The 17,216-nt window shown below is 37.7% G+C and overlaps 5 protein-coding genes across 8 annotated transcripts; 2 read left to right on the top strand and 3 right to left on the bottom strand.

Annotated features, from left to right (window-relative positions):
- Nucleotides 1-862: 862 nt before the first annotated feature.
- On the bottom strand, nt 863-4,486 carry LOC128894598 (MAU2 chromatid cohesion factor homolog). The gene is made up of 8 exons (XM_054156434.1): nt 3,828-4,486; nt 3,384-3,563; nt 3,034-3,312; nt 2,698-2,944; nt 2,375-2,622; nt 2,083-2,288; nt 1,807-2,009; nt 863-1,735 (listed from the first exon to the last, which is right to left on the bottom strand). Exons 1-8 carry the CDS (start codon nt 4,050-4,052, stop codon nt 1,539-1,541), a joined length of 1,785 nt encoding a protein of 594 aa, XP_054012409.1. The 5' UTR covers nt 4,053-4,486; the 3' UTR covers nt 863-1,538.
- Nucleotides 4,487-5,000: 514 nt separating this feature from the next.
- LOC128894597 (ubiquinone biosynthesis protein COQ9, mitochondrial-like) lies at nt 5,001-9,172 on the top strand. Of its 3 annotated transcripts, XM_054156433.1 has the most exons (5): nt 5,049-5,343; nt 7,778-7,969; nt 8,136-8,476; nt 8,558-8,785; nt 8,858-9,172. In XM_054156433.1, the coding sequence occupies exons 1-5, from the start codon at nt 5,289-5,291 to the stop codon at nt 8,918-8,920; spliced, it is 879 nt and encodes a 292-aa protein (XP_054012408.1). In that variant the 5' UTR covers nt 5,049-5,288; the 3' UTR covers nt 8,921-9,172. The 3 variants fall into 3 exon arrangements, with proteins under 3 accessions (XP_054012406.1, XP_054012407.1, XP_054012408.1); XM_054156431.1 differs by lacking the exons at nt 7,778-7,969; nt 8,136-8,476; nt 8,558-8,785; nt 8,858-9,172 and adding an exon at nt 5,572-7,661 and having other exon boundaries at nt 5,001-5,343; XM_054156432.1 differs by lacking the exons at nt 7,778-7,969; nt 8,136-8,476; nt 8,558-8,785; nt 8,858-9,172 and adding an exon at nt 5,710-7,661 and having other exon boundaries at nt 5,001-5,343.
- A 161-nt stretch (nt 9,173-9,333) lies between these two features.
- Nucleotides 9,334-11,315, bottom strand: LOC128894603 (cytokine-inducible SH2-containing protein). Of its 2 annotated transcripts, XM_054156444.1 has the most exons (4): nt 11,125-11,315; nt 10,756-11,006; nt 10,101-10,702; nt 9,334-10,024 (listed from the first exon to the last, which is right to left on the bottom strand). In XM_054156444.1, the coding sequence occupies exons 2-4, from the start codon at nt 10,831-10,833 to the stop codon at nt 9,661-9,663; spliced, it is 1,044 nt and encodes a 347-aa protein (XP_054012419.1). In that variant the 5' UTR covers nt 10,834-11,006; nt 11,125-11,315; the 3' UTR covers nt 9,334-9,660. The 2 variants fall into 2 exon arrangements, with proteins under 2 accessions (XP_054012419.1, XP_054012418.1); XM_054156443.1 differs by lacking the exon at nt 11,125-11,315 and having other exon boundaries at nt 10,756-11,097.
- Nucleotides 11,316-11,487: 172 nt separating this feature from the next.
- Nucleotides 11,488-13,087, top strand: LOC128894610 (uncharacterized). Its single transcript, XM_054156453.1, has 2 exons — nt 11,488-11,702; nt 12,267-13,087. Exons 1-2 carry the CDS (start codon nt 11,591-11,593, stop codon nt 12,812-12,814), a joined length of 660 nt encoding a protein of 219 aa, XP_054012428.1. The 5' UTR covers nt 11,488-11,590; the 3' UTR covers nt 12,815-13,087.
- Nucleotides 13,088-13,162: 75 nt separating this feature from the next.
- LOC128894614 (uncharacterized) lies at nt 13,163-14,120 on the bottom strand. The gene is made up of 2 exons (XM_054156459.1): nt 13,984-14,120; nt 13,163-13,853 (listed from the first exon to the last, which is right to left on the bottom strand). The coding sequence occupies exons 1-2, from the start codon at nt 13,996-13,998 to the stop codon at nt 13,347-13,349; spliced, it is 522 nt and encodes a 173-aa protein (XP_054012434.1). The 5' UTR covers nt 13,999-14,120; the 3' UTR covers nt 13,163-13,346.
- Between the last annotated feature and the right edge of the window lie 3,096 nt (nt 14,121-17,216).

Below are 17,216 nucleotides of genomic sequence, written 5' to 3' on the forward strand. Positions count from 1 at the left end.
ACATATTAAGGCCCCTTTAGTTTTTTCTTTATATATTGCTCTATCTAATACTACGTACGATTGCGTTTTATTTTAATTATACATTACATACATACACTGTTTAATAAAAACACAACAATCGACACGCACCGTACGACTTTTTTTTTCGAAACATCCTGCAACCTGTTGTACCTACTATTTCATCTTTCCATATACAAGAGTACACTTTTACGGATATACTGTATTTTTGTCGTATCCACAGCCCAAATTTTAAACGTCTACATTGGTCATTGAATGAGCCCTGTATGTCAGACATATAATCGATAACCTGTTGATAATTTACTGTAACATTTTTTTAATGATTCGCATCTCTTACGCAAGACGTTTTGAAACTTGTTTGAGTTTGACTTTTCGGATAAGTGTTCGACATATTTACGCGTATCGTATTTTCGTGCTGTAATAAATTTGATCAGTCTCAGTTCGAAGCCTAATCGAAGACATACTTGCCAATGCGTTAAACCTAAAGACGTGCCACTTAAAAATTGAAAAAAATATTTTAATACAGTCAACGTACAGCGTAAAATATTAATATTACTCTTTTTATCTACTTTTTCGGGATATCGTACACAGATACATCTTTCGTAGAGAGCAACCGAGACGTAGAAGAAAAACCAAGTGATGAAAGTTATCTTTCGTAGAAAACGCAATTTCTCAACATTCGTCGACATATGTTCAAATATACTCTTTGATATAAGTAAGATAAACGTGTATCCCTAACTCTTGTTACAACGAAATTTAGGTTTACAATATAAATTAAAAATAAAATTGCATTAAAAATAAAGTCTTTGTGCGATGATGTGATGAATACGTTGAAGAATTTTTTTTCTGCTTTGTAAATGTACACTTACGGAAAAAAAAACGCGTTTCAGATAATTTACAATGTACAAAATAATAAAATATATCAAAGTTCTGTACATATGTTCACCTTTTGCGTCCCTCCGTGACATAGAAAACAACTACGATAAGTTGTTTGTACAAACCTATACATATATAACCTTTATACAGAGATGGGCATTATTCGAATAAATTACCCGAATAGTCGTTATTCGCAGTGCTTGTCGGTGATAAATCAAGATTTCACTGAATAACTTTCACTTTTTTTTTCTTAATAAAAAGACTCCCAAATAAATCTTAACGCAATAAAGAATCCACGTATAAACTTTTACTCGGATAAAACTTTATTCGTGCCTCGCGAATAAAAATTTACCCACTCTGTCTTCGTAAACTTCGTAAACGTTTAAAAATATTCGAATGACAAACAGCATGTTTGGATATCGATCAATACCCATGCTAAACAATTAAATTTATTCTCGCAATACGATAATCGATTTTATTCACCGTTTAAAGAGCTCATGTGCTCCTCTCTCTATCAATACGTCGCATTTTATTTTTCATTCTGCACTTGGACAACGCGATTGTACAAACCTAGTATATTTTCTGTACTTCGTCAAATATTTTACAAATTTCGAATACGTAAAGTATAGGAGTTCTTGATATTATTAAAGAATGGCTTGCGACGTGGAAGGTGGCGGATTACTTGGTAAGGCAGGCACGGGTCCATCGGTCCACTGTATGAGAGAATGCTCGCCCATTTGTGTACTTTGAAAGTGATCTTTCAAGAGCGTTTGCGAGAAACTGCAGTGCATTTGATATGCTTCGCTTTCGCGATTCGGATCTCCACAAATTCTGTAAAGATCTGAAACAGATGTTTCTTAATAAAAAAAATACGTGCCTTCTTTTGATAAGTAATTGAAAATCGAGTTGTACCTTTGAGTATAGCGGTAGCCCATAATTGTACGTGAACATCAGGTATTTTAGAAGCTAACTGCATCGCAGGTGTAACCATGTTCATAGATTCTCTGCTATTCCCTAAAGAAAGAAATATGTGTCCTAAAAGTACGAGGCTACACGAAGTGAGTCTGTTCAAATCTTCGGAGTTAGCCATCTTCAGTGTTTCCCTGAGGTATCTCCTACGAAACGTATCGATACATTTAGTAATTTATAGCGTATAACGAAGCGTTAAATCAATATATCGATTCATACTTTGCTTCATTGTATCTAGCTCCAAAAAACGCTTGCAATCCCTGCACGTAATATGCTGCTGCTCTCAAAGAATGCGAATGAGACGGTAAGGATTCAGGATTAATTCGTTCGAGTAATGCGCCTAATTCCGCATCCCTTTTAGTTCTAAGATATACTATCGCCAGGTTTAAATTCGCAAATGTCCAAAGTTCTCTTTCTTGCGACGTCTGTTGAAGGAAACAAATTGTACATCATTACAAAAGCAAAAAAAATATAATTTAGATAAATAATTTTCATATTTCCATCGTCTTACTCTGAGAGCAGCCGTGAATTGAGCTTCCGCAGCTTCCATGCAATTCATTGACATCGCGTATAATCCTAACAAAGCGTGCAATTGTGGTCTATGACCTTGAAGTAACCTTGGCTGTCTCCTACAAAGCTGGCAAGCTTGAGAAATTTCTGCGAGAGCCACGCTCTTATTTCCCATCACGAGCCGACACATCACTATATGTTCCAACAACATTAGTTGAAAAACGGATAGTATAGGTTTGTTGTCTACAACTATAAAATAATACAGTTATTGCATTAACCATGACATGTTGACGAAATAACGGAAAAACATTACGCTATATTTACTTTTGAGTTTTTCAATTTGAGTTAACGCTTTGTCTGTATATTTTTGAGCCTTTTCCATGTAACCGGCTTGCATAGAATGCATAACTGTTACTAGATAAACCAAAACGTATAAATGGTCCTTTGGCATCCATATGAACATATCCCCGATATTCGAACCAGTGACTATTTCATCCGCCGGCCAACTCGGAGACATTATAGTCTGTATACTCTGTTGTAATTGTTTTAAACAAGGCTTCACGCTTTTGACCTACAGCAAAGTATACACGAAAATTTTTTTTACATTAATTTACCAAACAAAATACAAAATTCATATATAATAAACAATTTCGCGCTTACCTGACCTGCCATCAAGTAATGACAAACTTGTAGTACCAAAAAATATACTTTTAAATATTCTTTTTGGTGCGGGCTACCTTGCCAATTTTCGACATGGTGTCCCGCCGAGTTTAACAGGGGATGAACCTCGGTAAATTTTTTGTCTATCAATAAAAGCATACATCGACTCAGTAAGAACAGAACTCGCGTGTAACTCGCGTTGCTGATATGGGAGTAATCGACACCTACTGCGAGTAGACTACTGGCAGCGACGAAATCTTTTTCCGACGCGTGTATTTGCTGAAAAATACAAAAGATTAACCAACGTTTCTCGAATAAATTATACTTACTAAAAATTATGTATAACTCACTGCAAGTTGGAAAATAAGTCTGCAGTGCCAATATACATTGTGCTGCGAGAGTTCGATAGCTTTCCGCAGTATCGGTTTACTGAGATTTGGTTGTTGCTGCTGTTCGTAGAGCTCTGCGACTACGCTTGCTGCTTCGAACTTAACATCATCGAAGGTGTTTATATTCTGACTCAGCCGCCACTGGAACGCAACATAAATTTCGATTAGAAACTAATCCTCGAGATCACGATACTTTATAGAAGTACAAAGGACGAGATTGTCGCTCGAGTTGCTATCCCACCCAGCGGTCGTTACGTTACCGACGGTACCAAAATAAAAAGACAGGTTAGAATCACCACCGAAAGAAATACGGAAATTTACGCAAAGATGCACGTTAAGAACGAAAAATAACATTAAAGACCGCTGCGTGCGAGGGATTACGACGCGAATAACAGTGAAACTTACCGCTTGTTCTAAATGAGATCGCGCCAAATCGATGTTTTTGGTATGCGTGAGGAGGATGTTACCAAGCTGAAGATGAGTACGCGCCTCGACCCTCGGAGGCGGTTTAAAATTGAATACCGCTTGCAAACACTGTATGCACGATTTAATATTCGGCGGATTCGAAGTCCGAAAGTTTTCTGCTAGTCCTAACAACGACAGATACCAAGCGTCCTGCGAAGACGCCATTTTGACATTTCACGCGGAAAATCTCCAGCCGTGATAACACACGGTCGCTGGCTTCCCACAGAGAACTCGCTCACCACTCGCAATAAAACCGTGTCACTTTCCTAAATACCGTAACCGCGTTCACGCGACACGATTTACAATTTCGCGGTGCCTCGTCGGATACGTTTCCCCTGGAAACCGCTAGTATTGCGTAATGTTTACATACATATGTAACGCAACGTTTCTTACGCTATTGCTTCACATTTTTTGTACACGCACCTCGAATACCCGTTTCCGAACCGTTCACGTTAATGCCCTGAAACCGCGATAGATGTAAGCGAGCCACGACGTTGCTCATTTCGATATTTCGAACATAAAACCGCAACGAAACGAGCTCATTGTTAGAATCATGATACGACTGAAACATTCTAGGGAAATGTTATTTTCCTAATCCTTGGCAAGGGTGGATTCAAACTAATTCGAAAAAAATCACCTGCGTCACGAAGAGGGGGATCTTAGTGACTTTCTCCTCGAGGGACGAAAATGATCGTTTACAATGTAAGCTTTACACCAACTCTGTAACTTCTGGTGTAAACCATAGAGTAGTGTTGAAACAAAAAATTAGTTTCAAATTAGAACCGACATTCATTATTATGCGTCTCGACATAGTAATCTAAACATATTATGATTGCACGAATGATCTAATTTTTCGACTTTTCTTCCGGAACAGTAATATTCAATCATTTATTATTATGAACTACTCTCGAAAAATACAAACGTTTATGTCACATTGAAACGAAGCTAAGAACAAATTTTTGTTTGTTGCCAATAAAATTACTATCAAAATTACTATCGTTTATTATGAAAGGCTTTCTTCTAGTTTGAATTTTCTGCTCTTTTGAGCTGAGGGGCGTGGTCTATTTTGCTGAGATGTTGGATTTCAATATGGCTGCCACACGCTTTTAATATTGAAAAAGTGGGGGGACTAGCAATCGATGTAAAAGGTGGTAAAATGGAACCGACTCTAACCAAATTAAATTGGCGACACTCCTGCGTTCTCTAATTCGAGACTCGTTCCGTTTTACCTCTGTAAAGAGTACCCTGTGCATTTTTTACCAATAGTAGGTAAACTAGATTGCAATCACGTGGTTCTATTTGGAACCACTTCGTCTAATGAAATATACTATAGAATAATAATAATCGCTGTTTCATCGCGTCAAGCATAAATGCGCGACAAGTAGTTTATTTAAAACTATTATGAGTATGGCTATGCCTAGCATTTTCTTAATCCGAAAGGGTCTTTCGATAAACGGTAAGCGAACTGTTTTTATTAATAATATGTATGCCATTCGCAACTCGTACGAGGATAATTTTGGTTTTGGTATTTGTGGTAGAATTTTCGTACGAACACTGTCGGACTTTTAAGAAAAATGTTACGAGCCGTTCGATACGTACGGTGATTGCGCTGATTCGCGCAATTTCTATTTTATATATATTTCACTGTTACTTTGACGAGAGTATTATACAGTATCGTTTCTAGCGTCCATGACACGGGCGAAGCGTGATACTTTTTCAAATCTCGGCGACTACATAACCTGCATTGTTTTATGATGTGTTTATCGTAATAAAGTATAAAGATTTTATATATATATATTTCTTGATCTGCTACCGATTCAAGAATAAATACATTGAGATATCTCGATGACACCACGAAGATGATAACAGCAAACGGAGCGAGATGATAGGTTATGTCGTCGATAATATTATTCGATGGAAACATGTCGCAGCCTGAGGAGAACGTAACAAAGAAGTTTATCGACAGACTGGCTGTCTCTTTAAAAGAAAACAAGTTCAAAGAAGCTTTGGATTTGTTCGAGGACAGAAGTTACGATGATATCATTAAAGAGACTTCCTGGGAAATTGTACAGATTGCATCGTCTTATCTTACTAAGGAAAATGCGAAACATAATGGAAAAGCAATTGAATGCTGCACAATGATATTAGATGCTATAGCAGAGAAATGTAATTCTTGCGAGACTGTATTAGAATTTTTGGAACAAGTGGATAGCTCGGAAGATGACACAAAGTTTTGTATAATCTTAAGGGTACTCGGTAAGAGCCTTTCTAAAATGAACGATAAAAGTAAAGCAATAGAATGGTGTGTCAGTACGATAAGCTCTTACGTAGAAAGCTTACCAGTTCCAGAAGTAGATTCCCAAGACATTACAATTATCAAGAATAAAATTAAAAATGTTTATGATACGATTATAAGATTTCTGGAACCACTGATAGATGAAGTAGCATTGGAGAATGATAATTCTCAAAACAATACTGTATTAAGAAATTATCTTGCGTGTATCTTGATTTTTTTAATGGGGAAACCACTGTGTTATCTACCAGAAAAACCCAAGTCAGATTCAGAGCAGCATTTACCAGAGAAAATTATAACGCTATTGAGTCGTATCAAAGGAGATCTTCTTTGGTTTTTAAATGTTGTTAATAATAGAAGTAAAAGAAGTTGCTCTAAAAATAAAAATATATATAAAGAAAGTTGTAATCTCGAAGTCTTGCTTTTTGAATTGAACGAGAATATATCAGATTTGGCATATGCCAATCTTTATTTTCACACCATAACAGAATTGCAGTTGTGGAAGAAAGTACCGCACGTATACGATTCTCAATACATTTTTCAATCATGTATATATCTTATCATTAAATTAGTACAAGAACAACAGAATGTTACTATTAGAAAAGGATTACACCTTATGGGTCACCTTTTAAGAAAAATAACAAGATATTCTCTGACATCACAGTTATTGGAATTGAACGTTTACTCTGATGTACTTGATAGTCTTGTGAAAGTGATGATGTATTGTGATAGCGACGAAGAACGTAGTAAAGCTCTACACGTTTTTCAAAAATACATTGAAATGTTTAACATGGAAGGTAGATATCTGATTATTTTGCATCTGTACCAGATTAGTGAACATTCTGGTTTGCTTAGCGTAACTACTGGAATGCTCAAAGAGTGTATTATCGAATGCCTTGAAACAACACCTCCAACTACCTATTTTCTTGGTAACAATTTAGAATGTTTGTTGAAATTTGTCTGCAAGTTACCACACGGCAGCGCATCGGATATGGTAGAATTATCCGATGAAATAATTACCAGCTTGAATCTTTTAAGATTTCTATTCCTCAGAGATGTTAACAATCAAACAGGAATTTGGAATCTAGTAGATAAACTCGAAAATGAATATTTGAAACCTTTAAGAGAGGGAATAAGTTTGTGCAGAGCTCATTGGAAAGTAAAGATGAAGGATTTAGAAGAACAAAAGAAAGCTCTCAAAACGAGCGATAATATAATACCAGAAAAGAATGAAGCTGAAGTAAGATTAACTGTGGGTGGAAAAGAGTTACCGGCGATGCCGATTTCACAAAAAATAACGTTTTGTTATCACGCGCTAAACGGTCTCGATGTGATGGAAAGTATTTTAATTAGAGTTAACGAATGCATTTCTAATAATCTTTTTAAAGAACATAACGATAACATTGTAACTTCGAAATAACACTTGTGTATTTATAAAGTGTATATTACTTATTGTTAAATAAAATTATTCCTCATGTGCAGTTTATTTTTTTTTTTTTTTTTGAATCCCACTATTTGCTATCTCGTATTAATTAACATTTTTATCGTTTTCTGCTACACAATAAACGAATTTCAAAGTACACTTTGATTTTGATAGGTTTTAGATGTTTATGGACTTGTAGGGCATTGCTCGTAGATCAAACCGAAAATGCTACTGCACAGCAATCGAATCAGGAACAGAGTAAGGAAAGCGATGAAGATTACGAGAAAAATATCAAATCAAAAATTCTTAGCGCGTCTTTAGAGTTCGTTCACGATCTAGGATGGAGCCACCAAGCCATCAGTGCTGGTAATTTGTAATCATTTTTCAGTTAAGTAAACGAGCCCAGTGATTTTTAGAAAATGACGAAAATTTAATGCATGTTCAACATTAATTAAATACCAATAATTTCATGATTCTAGTATACAATTCAGGTCGCAAATAAATATATTTAATGAAAAGTTATATACCAAAGGTGCAGAATCTATCGGATACCCTGGTGTGATTCACGGATTATTTCCCAATCGAGGAGCAGATTTAGTTCAACACTTTTACTCGACGTGTAATAGCGAGTTGAATACAATGCTCAAGGAACGAGCTCTTACTAATCAAGAAAGTCCTAAAGAAAAAAAGACATTCGAGTCACAAATACGCGATGCTGTAGAGACAAGACTCAGAATGGTGATCCCATACAAAAAGACATGGCCTCAAGCGTTAGCCCTTATGACACTTCCACCTAATGTACCAATGTCGTTAGCTAACTTGCTTACTTTAGTAGATGACATTTGTTATTATGCTGGAGATAGATCAGTTGATGTAAGGGTCACGAATATATTCGTATAAAACTGTTGTTTTTTTATGTATATATAGTAATGTAACCAAAATCTTTTTAATCAGATCAACTGGTATACTAGAAGAGTAGTATTAGCAGGTATCTACAAAACTACAGAATTATATATGCTACAAGACAATAGCGAGGATCATAAACATACCTGGAAGTTCTTGGAAAATCGAATAAAGGATGCAACACAGATTCATGCAATTCTTACAACAACCACTGATATGGCCTTGCCAGATCAAGCTTTGAGTCGTGCCACTGAAGCGGCTAATGCCGCTTTTGTTACGGTAAATTTTAAATTAAACGTCTACATTCATATACACATATAAGGTATTCTAATGTATTTATTTATTTGCCAGGCACGCAATATACTTGGATTAAATTGGAATAGCCAATTAAAATTTAAGTTAGAAGAGAAATAAATAATAGACTGTAGACTGTGAAATACCAATTAAAATGTCTTACTCGAATTCATTTACCATAGTTCGAAGTATATTTAAGAAACCACATGCACATGTTTTAACTTTGCGCGACATGGTAAGAATTAAAAAGAACAACAATTTTAAGTTGAATTAGCAATGACAGCTAACTCATTTTAATATTATATTTTAACAAGATCTGTACACTTGCCGTCGAATTCAATAAATCTGAGTTATTTTCGTGCAAGATATAAAGGTATAAATTGTTAGAAATATAAATTCAACAGTATTTAACAATTACCCTGCAGTATTGTCACAATTAATTAAGGCAATATAGTATTCTCTTTATATAAAATCATTTTATCTCTCCATTGAACAAGAGATCGCTTTCCGTCCTTAATATTCAATTGAGCAGGAAATTATTTTATAATAAAAAATATGTTTACACAGCCAAGTACCTCACAAATTGATTAATATTACGTTAAAAAATATAACGTACTTTACGATGAAATGATTCATGCAAGATATGGACTCTACCTTTATATTCAAAGAAATTTGTTTTAAAAATGCTCTTATTATTTGTTACTTGTAATAAAAAATTATATCTTTTTGCAAAGACTATACTTTAATACTAGAACAATTTCTAGACTTTCACATTTGCATGATTCGTCTTATAGTACGATTTGCATTAGTATAAGTATTTTATAAAAGGTACTTTCTTTTTAGTTTATTTAAATTTCTTATTAATAATGTGCTTCCTCTATATAGCTTTTAATAGCTTTTGGTATAGGCAATTTATGAATATTGTCCAATCTCATATTCTGACGTATTACGAAACGGCAAAGATATTGCAAACTTCGAACTTGCATAAACCTGCTTACTGGCTTTGTTAATCTGACTGGGAAAGCTGGATGACCAGGATACTTTGGTCTCGAATAACAAAACACTCCCGACTGGCTAAAATTCATCGAATAGTCGATTAAATCGGCTACCGAGCTGAATCCTTCGCTTTCGCTTTGGTTACACAGAGAAAATAATCCACCGCTATGCTCCATGCGAGCATGGAGTACCTTACCAGAAGATTTAAAACTAAGCGTCAGGACGTATCTATATAAAAATCGTTATTAAACATTTTACACGTATTGTAATTTTCCGCTATCGATATATTTGATAGTATACAAACCTGTCGTCTGAAGAGTCTCTGACTAAAAATGCACCATCAGGTTCGGATATCAGTTTAGAGTCAGCTTCGCTTCCCGATATCGGACCCCAATACCATCCGTTATGGCTTAATTTAAGCAACTCCTTGGTAAGGCTCGCTTTCACTTTGTTATCGTTATTTATCGTCTCGTTAATTTCTGCATTTCTCTGGATGTTTTCAATCCGATGTTCCGTTAGTACATTTGCTATCGTAGTATCGCATACTAATTCTTGTCCACTGTTGGCGGAAAATGGCCAACATATGCTAGGAACATTTTCATAATAATTGTCTGTTCGGCACTCATTAATAGCACGCGCATCAACCGCTTCTAATCTTTGTGCAACATCTGAGCAATATTCTAACGTTTTATCTAGATTCTCTAGTAATACTTCATTTTGCAAAGACTCTTCACTGGCAATCGAAGTATTGCTGTTACTTAGACACTCAGAAGTATCGGCAGTATTTTCGCATCTAAATTCAGATGTATGACCCTTTTCTGTAGAAATCGTAGGTCTGTCATACCAAATCATCAACGAATCACAGCTTGTATCCTTTTCCAAATTAGACACCTGAACCTTGTTCCCCTGTAAACATTTCTTTTAAGTGCCATGTATCGTCAAGATCTCTGAATACTTACATTTTTATTTGATTTACATATTGCTAATTTCTTGGCTTGGATGTACTTTTTGATATTCTTGAAGAAGTTGAAAGACATTTTGCTGGGAAGAACATTGTTGGCATTGCACTCGACGACTCTGACGTCTACCAAATCTTCTTTCTTTTTGTCGTTCTCTGGCGCGTTCTCGTGTTGCGAATTGCGTCTCCAAGGAAAATTGAATCCTCTCGCGCTCGATTTCCGTTGCTTCGAATCTCCCTTCGAGTTTTTCTCTGCAGAAGGAGTCGCAGGGGTGATCAGCTCCTCCGACGTCTGACCGATCATATTCGAGTGTCGTACTTCAAATTGGCTCCGAATCCCAGAGAGGATAGTACGCCATCTATTCCTTACCCTGTTCTCTCGCGAATACAAATTTTTTTCACGGATTCGACAATTCTCATCGCACTCCACCGTGGCCCACCGCTTCACGATCGTCCATTCTCGTCCATAACTTTCGCACAAACTAAACGCACCAAATGTTTTTGTGTACACACGCGTCCCTTAATTCTTGCCGTTCGAGGGGAATACGACTCGCAAAATGATCCCTTTCTTCTTTGCTCGTATTATTGCGCGTTTCGAACGCAGGATGGCGCTATTCAAATCTTTAAAGCGAGTTTTCAATTCATAGGAAGATCGATGTTTCAGAAATTTCTCGCGAGGGCGCTGTCCTAACAAGATTTCTATTCGAAAGGTCTATTTACGAAGTTGTTCATGCCGAAAAAAGTGCAATAAAGTACCGTGAAAACAAAGCCACGGACAGGTTAAGAAAACTCGAAGTGTTCGACTTGTTGTGCGTTTAGTGTAAGTCGAGTTGAAAATGGAAAATAGTGGCGAAAGCGGCGATGACGGAGGACCTTTGGGCCCGAATGCATTCCTCAGCGGCGGTGTTTCCGCGTCTTATATCGGAGTACAATCGGACGATATGGAAGGTAGGTTAAGAATGTTTTGAATTTTGTTTCACTGCGAACATTCAAAATTACAATCACCTCCTCAATGGGAAACGAATCCTAATTTACGAAGCTTGCAATTAGCGGCGGTTTTCAATTTCACTGTTACATCATATTAATACAAACAAGTTGACGAATAATGATATAATCTAGGTACTCCGATTGGTACTCGATAAAAGAAAGTTTCCATGTTATTTAATCTATATATCAAATGTTGACAACTATTTCGTTATAAAATTATATACATATCAAAGCAGTTTGAAAACTGTAATAGACAAAGTTCAAATATAATTGGTGGCTATTTGTAACCGATCCATCCATACATTTTTTAAAGTGTTACCATTAATAAAAACAAAAGTTGAAGAACATCTAGCCGTTGCAAATCTCTAAATTTTATTGCATACCGAAAAGGACAAGTCACACGGGACGCGTGTCTTTTTGTTTCCAGGTTTAGCATGGAATACGAGTGGTTAAACATTGATTTTATAATGCTTTCGTACAATTTGACAAGCCGTTGCACCGATTGAAGCTAATACTTTTGTCCAGATGATCCTGAAAATACGGATGATTCCAATCACGGGGCAAACGATCCGTTGCAAGGAACCGGAGGTAGTGGCGGAGGAGGTCCTCTACGCGAGCAAGATCGATTTCTTCCGATAGCAAACGTTGCGAAAATAATGAAAAGGGCTATACCGGAAACGGGAAAGATAGCCAAAGATGCACGCGAGTGTGTTCAAGAGTGCGTGTCCGAGTTCATATCGTTCATCACGTCCGAAGCGAGCGACCGGTGTCACATGGAGAAACGTAAAACCATTAACGGCGAAGACATTCTGTTCGCGATGACCACCCTCGGTTTCGATAATTACGTGGAACCATTGAAAGTATATCTGCAAAAGTATCGGGAATCGACGAAAGGCGATAATCCACCGGGTAGTGGTACGCCATCGGGCAACGGAAAAGTTGAACCGCAAGGAACTATGTACGAGGATCAACTGTTCGCTATCGCTGCAACTGCGTCCAGTGCTACCACCTCTGACACACCTGTTATATACAGTTACACGTCCGCTGATCAAATGCAATTCCAACTTTCCTGATCGGTGCAGTTTCGAGTGATGTCGATATAAATTATTCGACGTGAAACGCGGTTCACGGAACAGTTACCTTGACTGTCGTGTATCATTTTCACGCGTGATTACGTTTTGTAAAAAAAAAAAGAAAAAGAAAAAGAAAAACTGATCTTACAACGACGAGAATAAAGTGGAGAATGTTCTGATATCTCTATGAGAGAGGTAAATTAAGCTTAGGCAACTCCTTGTAAAGAAAATATGAAAAACGTGGAAGGAAATAAACCAGGAGGCAGTTGAAGGCTCATTGATAATTATTTTTTTACTTTTTCAAACACGGTAGGGGTAGAAAAACGTGGCCGATTGTTTCGTTCTCTATTGTTTTTTTTTCTTTTTTTTTTTTTTTAAAGCGCTAAAATTCGAATTGAACTAGAGTTAGGCTGTGTTGGTTGTTGCGAAAAACGGTTCAGGTCGAATGGAAATTAGATATTCTATTATTGGACAAGAACCGGCAGTTAATCGGCGTGTTGATTTTTCGTAGAAAACGTTCGTAATGGTGTTTTCACTCTGCTAATTGGGCAGGAGAGAGCAAGAGCTCGTGTGCTTTCGTCGACGATGATGCTGGCCCGCTCGAGGACGTGGCGGCCGATTGGTGTTGTTGCTGTTGTTGTTGCGCTGGCGACAAAAGTGAGGCGGTAGGCAACGTTCCTGTTGGACGCGCTTCCGTTTTCCTCACTTTCTCCTTCTTGTCGGAAGCAACGTGGCAAAACCGCCAACGGCATTGACCGCAACGACATAAACAGAGGCAGAGCAGCACCCGAAATAGGCAACACAGTAAACCGGCGCACAGTAGCGAAGGACCCACCAGCCTCAATTCCGGACTGAGGAATCCTTTCTCTCCAGTGCCGACAAACGAGATAACTAATCCGAGCGCTGTAGTTCCCAGCCCCGCGTAAAGTACGGTATTCACTGCCGCGCTAACTTCTCCTCTATGACGGTTTGCGTTACTGCTTTCGTCTTCTTCATCATCTTCTCCGCTGCTTCCATTGCAATAGCTCGCGTCTCTTATCTAAAAACAATCACTGCGCTGCATGCCATATTTCGTACTCGTTTCGAATGAAGATTATCACTCGTGGGGACTCTGTGTCCACGGTTCATATCAAGTTTATATAATTTTGGTTAGCGTAGCGCTTGTTTACCTTGTTCTTTTTCATCCATCGCCGATGAGCTTCGCATTGCTTCGTCTTGTAGCCATCTCCGCGGCATCCGTGAGGCGATGTAGGGGACAGAGGAAGAGGAGGTCTGCTGCATCCTTGCCATGCTGCTTTGCCGGGTCCTCCACCACACTGAAATTATTTCACACCGAGTTATTACCATTACAAACGCTTACGACAACTATGAGGTTGGTTGTTTAACGTTTTAATCCTACCAAAGGATTTTAATGGTATATCTTCACAGATAAAATTTTAAACAATCTACAAACATTAGATGCTTTTCAGTGTTCCTTCTTCGTTTTACTATTCTAACTGTTGTATAAAATATTTCTAAATAAACAATGAAACATAAAAAAGGAGTTGATATTTGATTATATATATAATATTTGCATCTTTCTCTATCATTTGAAACATTTTCTATAATACTATATCGTTATACACGCTTCATTTTAATGTTTTCTGTCCTCGTTACTTGGCACATAAACGATAATATAAAAAATGTGCATGCATATACTAAAATAGAACACAGAAAAACTTGTATACATGTAATCATCGAAACATGTATAAACGTTCATACGTACATGTATCGTAGAATTTGTTTACATAAGTACACTGTAATCATTACCTTCGAGCATCAAGTACTGTATAGCACACATAAAAGTTACAATCCACCATATATCATGATATAACTCAACCTCAAGTTTATTATTACACACCTTGAATTTAGTTTATGTAACTTATGTAAGATTAAAGTGCACTTCTAAAATGAAAAATCATTTGCTACCTTTCTGAATAATTTTTTCTAGTTTGGTAATTCATCTTTTGTTAGAGGATTGATATAAATGCTATGTAAAGACATAACAAATAAGAGTTCTATGAATAAGAAATTGGAATATAATTTTTAGAATACGAGACAAAGTTGATGCACAGTAATATAAAAGACATTGATATTTTTTGTAATAAAGTAAAGTAAAAAATGGACAAACACCAAAAATACACTACGTTATGAATTTCTTTTCTCGAACCAAAAGGCACACAAGGCTGATGCAAAAGGTAATCAGCTAGGGAAGAATAATGGTTACCCACTGACGCCAATAGCTTATCGTCGATGATACAGGACATTGGAATGGTTTGATACTTACCCCGTAAACGTAAGATCGTGGGGGATATCGTGGAAGCGGCGGAATAAGTCTGGTTGCCAAGTTGGAGGGTAATTCTCTAAAGTTCACCACCTTACCCCCCCGTAACCGTTGCTTCTCCCTTCTAATTAATAAAGCAGCCTGCATTCCGCTCATTCATTTGCCTGTTTTATAGATCGTTAAGATCCCGACCGTCCTTCTCCGCCTCCCCTTTCTCCTTTCCACTTTCTTTATGCACGTTACAACTGAAATCTTTTGGTTTTTCCTTCTCGGTCTTAAGAAAAAAATCAAGGGACCGCACAAGTTCCTCCTTCGATGATCTCCCAATCCGGCTCAGTACCAGGCACTACAACTTACTCCTAACATTGCACTGTCTGCCTCCCTGCCATTAGTCGACGCATGGTATCCGCTGGTAGGAACCAGTAGAGTACATATTAACGACTAAACAAAAATTAACAATTTATGGATAACCAGCTGACGAACCTGGGGGCTGTTCAAGGATGTGTGTTACCACGGGTTTACATATGCCACCAGACAGCCGATCGATGGTGTGTTCCTAATGTAAGTAAAAGGTGTGCCAGCAAGAGAGAAGGTGCAGAGTGCAACGAGGATTATCGAATAAAACTTGTACAAAGGACTGCGAGATAGTACATGATCAAGGGTTAAAAGAGAACCTAGCAAGAGCAACTAACGTGATAGAGAAAGAAGAAGAAGTAGTAAACGGAACTATGTAAATATTAGATAGACAATGAAACTGACCCTAGGGAGCAATTAAGAAAGTGTTACTGCCGTAAACAATCTACCCACCTGTAGCTCCGAAGAAGATGGCGGAACTCGGAGATCGAGGATCGACGGTGGCGGAAAAGGGAAATTATTGGATTTGGTGGCGCAGGTGACCGAACTTGGTGATTCGAGGGAAAGTGGCGGCGGCGATATCGGGAACTGGATTGGAGAGACGGGTGCGACTTGCTGACACTTCTCGACATGACGCCGTCTGTCGATGCTCGGATAGAATGCAGATGACGGTGGTTGGTGTGGCTGTGGTGTGGAAGATGGTGGAAGAACGTGCGGACGCGCGAATTTGCTCGGGTGGTGGTGTTGGTGGAAGTGGTGCTGAGAAGCGGGTACTGTCTTCAGCCGTGACGGGACCGTGCCCTCGCCGACGCGTTTGTTCAGCTGTAACCGTTTCTGCTTCCTCCTGTTCGCTATACTGGCGCCACCCGCAGCTGCGTACATCGCTCCGCGACCCGATTACAACCGCTTCTTCCCAGTTTAACGCCTTCGGGCCAGGCGTTTGCTTTCTGTTACGAGCTTAGCACCCTTTGCATCGTCTTCCTGTCTTTTTTTCCTCTGGAAACGCAAGAAACGTGACGGATATCCGCCCGCTATCGGCGGCCGTCATTCTAACGCTACCAGCTAACTAAATTCTTTAGCGAGAAAGCACATTGAAAAGCCTTTTATTTACAGCGATATATTTACATACGAATACCAAACAAGTAGCAGCGATGCGTACATACAAGGATACTACGACTAATACTCTTTAACGTAGCTCGACAATCTGTCTAATTTTCGATGTGAAAGACAGATTGGAGAGATAAATACTATGAAAGAAGTGTTTATATAACGAACAAATCGTTTCCAACAAATCGAACAAATTCTCTTCTAAGAAATGAAAAGCACTCTCGTTCAAATATTTAATACAGCGAACAAGTACAAGTTAGTTGGAAAACGTGAGGTATCAGTAATTACACGTTATATTTATGTCTAATTAGCGAAGGGAAATATCTACGAGCGCCTGTATATACATCGAGAATTTACAGATAGACAGGAAGCGAAAGATGGGAGTTTTCGCTACTTACATGAATAAAAAAACAAAAACATGAAACTAAAAATAATTCATACCGTTATCCTCTATACTTTCGGCGTAACTCTCGAATACAAGTGAACGTGCAATGTTCGTTTAAAGGAGTAACAAATACGTATACTTATATATTTATATCGATAAATTGTTGAAAAATAACTATTGGTATTTATAAATTGCACGACTATCATGTACGTGACGTTTTATTCTTTTTCTTC

This window comes from Hylaeus anthracinus, unplaced genomic scaffold (assembly GCF_026225885.1).
Source record: "Hylaeus anthracinus isolate JK02 unplaced genomic scaffold, UHH_iyHylAnth1.0_haploid 4, whole genome shotgun sequence".
Taxonomy (NCBI): Eukaryota; Metazoa; Arthropoda; class Insecta; order Hymenoptera; family Colletidae; genus Hylaeus; species Hylaeus anthracinus.